Below are 7,103 nucleotides of genomic sequence, written 5' to 3'. Positions count from 1 at the left end.
GCCCATCCACCTGACCTACACATCTTTGGACAGTGAGAGGAAACCGGAGCACCAGAGGAAACTCATGCAAAGAGGAAACACAGTCACCCAAGGTCAGAGTTGAATCTGAGTCCCTGGCTCTGTGAGACAGCAGTGCTCACCACTGTGCCACCCTTTTGTTAGATATTCTGAATTAGTGAAACGGGGGCAATCCACTGGATAAACCAAAATGATCATGAACGTTAATGCGATGATTTTGTTTTACAACTGACATTTTGTTTTATTGGAAGGTGCATTTTATGTTTAAGTTCTTTTATTTGTCCTCCCCTTTTAAAAAAGGTACCTATAAATTTACCATTTGGATTGTTTAAAAGGGTATCCATGAAGTGAACAGTTAACATTTCAGATTCAGACCTCGCATTACTAGAGATGGTAATATTTCAAAGTTAGATTTCCAGAAACTGCAGGATTTATGATTAACTCTGTGCTCAGTTGGGCTCTTGTCCAGCCAGAGTAAGCAATAGAAAACACTTGCAAGTTTCATTACCAGGTGGATTCGGTGAAGTGAAAAGTGCAAAGCATTGGAAAGGAGGACACGAGATTAATACCAATTATGATTTATGTTCATGGTTTTGGCATGGACCAACATCTTGGAGACAGATACAGCTCACAAATGGATCTTCTTGAAGATTTTGCATCTTTGGTGTACGCTTTGAAATAAGCAAATCCAATTGCACATTACTTTTATTGCAATATATTATAGAGGGCTTTACAAAACTAGTAATTTAATTTGGGATTATTTTAAAATTAAGGAAATGCTGCCTTTACTTGCATGCAGGTGGAATGAGAGATGGATGGTTTGTCAGTGGGTGGGTTGGCAGCCCCGCTCTCACTCACAGTGTCCCCGCCCCACTCCTTTCCCCTCCCCTCCCTCCTGCCGCCTGGACCCATGTAGCACCATGACAGGGATCGCGGCCGCCTCCTTCTTCTCCAATACTTGCCGCTTCGGGGGCTGCGGGCTGCACTTCCAGACCCTGGGGGAACTCATCGAACACATTGAAGACAACCACATCGGTAGGCGGGGAGCGGGAGGGAGGCAGCGCCCCGCTCCAGCAGCGGCTCGCGTGGAGCGGCGGCCGGCTGGGAGGTGACCGGCCGGGACGCTGCACGGCTGCTCTGCCCACTCTCCACAGCCCTCCGGACATGGCTTTGGGCCGAGGCTCCGCGGGGCCCCTGGCCACAGGCCGCGTGGGGAAGGCAGACCCGTTCACCACCGCCCCCTCCCCCAGTGCCGACTCGGGGTGTGGTTCAGGGGCAATCCGCTCAGTGCGGAGGGCGGACGGTGTCAGTGTGAGGCCTGGGCCGAGTGGGGCCATTCAGTTGCTGCCATGGCAACGCCTGCAGTGTCCGGGCCGGGCGAGTGGCCGCTACAAGGGCCCGCGGGAGGGGGGATTATTAAGGGTCATTATGTGTGGAGCAAGGTGGGGTTGAGGGTAGAGGTGGTGGGTGGGTAGAGATGGGAGTCGGTGCGCCGAGGGTGCAGATTGTTTGGGGGGGGGTGCGTGAGTGGGTTGAAGGTGGAGATTTGGTGGGTGGGTGGAGATGGGGGTGGGTCGAGGGTGGAGATGGGGGTGGGTGGGTCGAGGGTGGAGATGGGGGTGGGTGGGTCGAGGGTGGAGATGGGGGTGGGAGGGTCGAGGGTGGAGATGGGGGTGGGTCGAGGGTGGAGATGGGGGTGGGTGGGTCGAGAGTGGAGATGGGGGTGGGTGGGTCGAGGGTGGAGATGGGGGTGGGTGGGTCGAGGGTGGAGATGGGGGTGGGTCGAGGGTGGAGATGGGGGTGGGTCGTGGGTAGAGGGGTGGGTCGTGGGTAGAGGGGTGGGTCGAGGGTGGAGATGGGGGTGGGTGGGTCGAGAGTGGAGATGGGGGTGGGTGGGTCGAGGGTGGAGATGGGGGTGGGTCGAGGGTGGAGATGGGGGTGGGTCGTGGGTAGAGGGGTGGGTCGTGGGTAGAGGGGTGGGTCGAGGGAGGATGTTGGGTGGGTTGAAGGTAGAGAGTATGAGGGGGGTGGTTGGGGTGAGGGTAGAGTGCATGGGGGTTGGGTGGATTGGGGGTAGGAGGGGGGTGGATGGGTTGACGGTGGAGGGGAGGTGGGTGGGTTGAGGGTAAAGGGATGGTGGGTGGGTTGAGGGTAAAGGGAGGGTGGGTTGAGGGTAAAGGGTGGGTGTGTTGAGGGTAAAGGGAGGGTGTGTGGGTTGAAGATAGAGGGGGTGGGGTGGGTTGAGGGCAGAGAGAGGGGGTGTGCTGAGGGTAGGGGGGGCTCGGTAGGGGAGAGGGGGGTGATGGAGTGGGGCTGGGTGGGATGAGGTTAGGGTGGAGGGGGAGTTGGGTGAAGGAGTGAAGCTGGGTGGGGTCGGGGGGAGTGGGGTGGGGTCCGGGGGGGGGGGGGGGGGAGAGAGAGAGTGGAGTCAGGTGGGGTGGGGTCCGGGAGGGGGCAGGGGAGAGTGGAGCCAGGTGGGGTGTGGTCCGAGGGGAGAATGGAGCCGGGCGGGGCTGGGCTGAGGGCAATGGCAGGAGGGAGCGAATGGGGCCAGGTTCTGGGCGAGTAGAAGGGGCAAAAGAACTGGACCAGATTGAAGACGAGAGGAAGGAGAGTCGGTTTGAGTGTGGCGCAGGGCTGAGATTGGGGGAGTGTGAGTGTGGAGTGCTTGGTTGAAAGTTATTGGGTGGTGGTGAGGGAGGGAGGGGACCAAAGGGAGGGGAGAGCGGACCAATGGGAGGGGAGAGCGGGGCTGGGTTGAGTTGAGGCTGAGTTTCGGGGAGGATAAAAGAGGCCGGCTGAAAAGATGTTGAGTGGTCGTGAAGGGGACGGGTTGAGCAGGGAGGGAAGGGTTGATAACGAGGCTGAGCTGAGTGCGAGAGAGCAGGCCAGGTGAAGGGAGGGTTGAGATAGCGCGGCCGAGCTGAGGGGGAGAGAGCGCGCAAGGGGAGGGCGGGGAGAGTGGGGCCGGGCAGGTGGCGCAGCGTGGGGGTAGAAGGTGTGCTGGCTGAGGGGAACGGGGGCGAAAGGAGGATGGGAAAGAGGGGTGGGAGGGAGAGAAAGCGGGGCTGGCGAGGGGGTGGGGGATGTGGAGGGCAGGGATGAGGCATGGGGAAGGGGTCCGTGCCGCGGAGGTTGTATGTGAAATGGGGACAAAGGTGAGAGGGAGAGAGTGGGACCGGGCATGGATGGCAGGTAGGAGTGGTGGGTGGGGTGTGTAGTGGAAGGTGTGAGGGGCAGAGAAGGCTATGTTGGGTGAGGGCGAGGGTGGGGGGAGGGGAGTGTGCCGGGAGGGCTGGTGGGCGATGGCGCGGGGTGTGACAGCGATGGGTGGGGGAGGGCGGGTGTGTGAGGGGGCAGGTGGCTGAGTGCGATGGGCAGAGGGCGAGTGGGGCAGACGGGTGGGTCAGACAGCTGGATGAGGGTGTGAGGGTGAGGGGAGGGCGGTTGCAGTAGGGGTAATTGGTGATGGGGAGAATGGGTGTGGAGGAGAGTGGGGTTAAGGATGTGGGGATGGGTCAGGGTAGGCAGGGGATGGGTTGGAGAGTGGGGTGTAGTTAGTGAGTAGGGGATATGTGTGGAGGAGTGTGGAGTTGTGGCGAGAATGGTGAGAGACAAGGGTTGCTGGCGGTTGGGGTAAATAGGGTTGGTTGCTGTGGGGATGGGGTGAATAGGGTTAGGGTGGAGAGTATGGGTTTGGGGAAGAATATGGAATGGGGGTTGAATGGGGTGGGGATCGCTGGTCTGTAGCCCTAGGTGCAGTAGGAAACAGATGGTGGGGGTGGAGTTTACAAGGGTGAGGGGGAATCTCATTGAAACTTATAGAATACGGAGAGGCTTAGACAGAATGAATACGGAGAGGCTTAGACAGAATGAATGCGGAGAGGATGTTTCCACCATAAGGAGAAACTAGAACCTGAGGGCACAGCATCGGACTCGAGGGACGATCCTTTACAACAGCGATGAGGAGGAATTTCTTCAGCCAGAGGCTGGTGAATCTGTGGAACTAATTGCCGCAGAAGGCTGTGGAGTCCAAGTCACTGAGTGTCTTTAACACAGATAGATAGATTCTTGATTAGTAAGGGGATCAAGGGTTAAGGGGAGAAGGCAGGAGAATAGGGGTGAGAAACCTATCAACCATGATTGAATGATGGACAGATTTGATGGCACCAATGGCCTAATTCTGGTTCTATGTCTTGTGGTCTTATGGGATGTGGTATCCATTGGGTAGGGGGTTTGCATTGTTCATAAATTGGGTTGAGTTGAAATGCAGTCGCCTCCTTGTATGCTTGGGGTCAAAAGGTTTTGAAACAATTTTCATGCCATTTTAACCAAATTCCTTGATCTCAAGAACAGCTTGGTTACTATTTAGATCAGGAGTGCATCTGAGTGATTGTTTTGAAACTTGGTTGGGCCATAATCTGCAAAGTTATTTGATATTTGGTTTGCCCAATTTGGGGTGTGAATATAAAATTCTGGGCATGAATTCCTAGTTGCTGCCCAATACTCCTAATTTTTTAAGACCCACATGGCCTGAAATCATGCACTGTGCAAGCTCCAATTCGTTTTTTCCAGTTCTACAGTGGTCCTTGACAGGTCAAGTTTGGAGTACTTCTCCCAGTTTCATTTACTGTGAACTGCTGCTGACCTATGTCAGCCCTCCTTAGCTTGCTGGTCCTTATATTGGAGGTTGTGATGTAAAAATGAGTTGTTCGGCTTCTTGCACGCAGTGTGAATCTTTCTGTTTCTGTTTCTATTCACCCACCAGTGGAATCAGCTTCACAAGCCCCTTTACTGGCTGTTTTTATATCAGCTCTATTATCATAGAATTTACAGTGCAGAAGGAGGCCATTCGGCCCATCGAGTCTGCACCGGCTCTTGGAAAGAGCACCCTACCCAAGGTCAATACCTCCTCCCTGTCCCCATAACCCAGTAACCCCACCCAACACCAAGAGCAATTTCGGACACTAAGGGCAATTTATCATGGCCAATCTACCTAACCTGCACATCTTTGGACTGTGGGAGGAAACCGGAACACCAGGAGGAAACCCACGCACACATGGGGAGGATCTGCAGACTCCGCACAGACAGTGACCCAAGCCGGAATTGAACCTGGGACCCTGGAGCTGTGAAGCATTTGCGTTATCCACAATGCTACCGTGCTATTCTCACTCAGTGGGGCAATTTAGCTTGGCTAATCCACCTACCCTGCACATCTTTGGGTTGTGGGGGTGAGACCAACGCGGACACGGGGAGAATGTGCAAACTCCAAATGGTGCAGCTGCTACTCTTAACTGCACAAAATGTTGTATCCACCCCATTTGGAGGCCTTTCTTGTCCCAAATCCTCTCCCGCCACAAGTCTAATCCCATCCACCCATCTCCAGTTTCTCCTCTCCATCACTCAAGCCTCAGTCTCGCCAATGCCTATTTTTTTTTATTCTGCCCATCCTAAGTCCCAATTCCACTAAACTCTGGTTTCCCCCCACCCCTTACCCAAATCTCAAACTCACAGCCTCTAATTCACAATCTGACCATTGAGCTATTTCAGAACCATGTTTGCTACTCTCCTATTCTCTCCGAGATCCTATCCCTTGACTCCCAGTCACCTTTCCCCATCTTTCTCCTGTTCCTCTCCCCAGGCCGTCTCCCTGGACTACTGCCTCTCTCCCCGTGGGTCCCAGCCTTCCACCACCCTCCCCTGAAGTCCCAGTGATAGAAATTGCTGCAAAATTAAAAATATGCAGTTATCTTGGCTTCAAAGATGTTTGCTTAGAGACTTAGCAACTACGTTTCAACTAGACTGAACTGCGGTCCTGGATGAAACTTCATGTGTGCATGTTTGATAGCCCTTGTTTGGACATTACATGAAAACACACTCCTGAAAATTATTATAGGTTAAATCCTGGTGTCGTGGACTCTGATATAAGGGTGATTACAGTTGAACTTGCTCACTTCTGAGAATTTTTAAAGCATGAAAATTGTACTGTGAAACATGAGGTCCTGAGCAAGCTGGTATTTTTAAGTCCCAAAAAATGTTGGTAAATATGACAATCGCCTAATGTAGATACTAGAAACCCAAGATATGAAGTCTACACATTCTCCTACTTAGAAAAGATTAATCAATATAGGGATGTAGAGGAAAGGATGGCGAAGATGATTCTGGAAAAGAGCGAAAGTAACAGGGTAGTTGTTATGGGAGACTTTAACTTTCCAAATATTGACTGGAAAAGATATAGTTCGAGTACATTAGATGGGTCGTTCTTTGTACAATGTGTGCAGGAGGGTTTCCTGACACAATATGTTGACAGGCCAACAAGAGGCGAGGCCACATTGGATTTGGTTTTGGGTAATGAACCAGGCCAGGTGTTAGATCTGGAGGTAGGTGAGCACTTTGGAAACAGTGACCACAATTCGGTGACCTTTACGTTAGTGATGGAAAGGGATAAGTATACCCCGCAGGGCAAGAGTTATAGCTGGGGGAAGGGCAATTATGATGCCATTAGACATGACTTAGGATGTGTTGGTTGGAGAAGTAGGCTGCAAGGGTTGGGCACACTGGATATGTGGAGCTTGTTCAAGGAACAGCTATTGCATGTTCTTGATAAGTACGTACCAGTCAGACAGGGAGGAAGGGGTCGAGCGAGGGAACCGTGGTTTACCAAAGAAGTGGAATCTCTTGTTAAGAGGAAGAAGGAGGCCTATGTGAAGATGAGGCGTGAAGTTTCAGTTGGGGCGCTTGATATTTACAAGGAAGCGAGGAAGGATCTAAAGAGAGAGCTGAGACGAGCAAGGAGGGGACATGAGAAGTCTTTGGCAGGTAGGATCAAGGAAAACCCAAAAGCTTTCTATAGGTATGTCAGGAATAAAAGAATGACTAGGGTAAGAGTAGGGCCAGTCAAGGACAGTGATGGGAAGTTGTGTGTGGAGGCTGAGGAGATAAGCGAGATACTAAATGAATACTTTTCGTCAGTATTCACTCAAGAAAAAGATAATATTGTGGAGGAGAATGCTGAGACCCAGGCTATTAGAATAGATGGCATTGAGGTGCGTAGGGAAGAAGTGTTGGCAATTCTGGACAAGGTG

The 7,103-nt window shown here is 52.7% G+C and overlaps 1 protein-coding gene across 1 annotated transcript in view; it reads left to right on the top strand.

The window, feature by feature from the left end:
• The first annotated feature begins 879 nt into the window (after window positions 1-879).
• Window positions 880-7,103, top strand: part of jazf1b (JAZF zinc finger 1b) — a 340,149-nt gene continuing 333,925 nt past the window's right edge. Inside the window, exon 1 of the mRNA XM_038797271.1 lies at window positions 880-1,053. Within this exon, the coding sequence (XP_038653199.1) occupies window positions 939-1,053 (115 nt within the window). The 5' untranslated portion in view covers window positions 880-938. The remainder of the gene's footprint in view (window positions 1,054-7,103) is intronic.

Source organism: Scyliorhinus canicula, chromosome 5, assembly GCF_902713615.1.
Source record: "Scyliorhinus canicula chromosome 5, sScyCan1.1, whole genome shotgun sequence".
NCBI lineage: Eukaryota > Metazoa > Chordata > Chondrichthyes > Carcharhiniformes > Scyliorhinidae > Scyliorhinus > Scyliorhinus canicula.
Note: the sequence above shows the minus strand (reverse complement) of the source record. Positions and strands in the feature narration are given on the sequence as shown.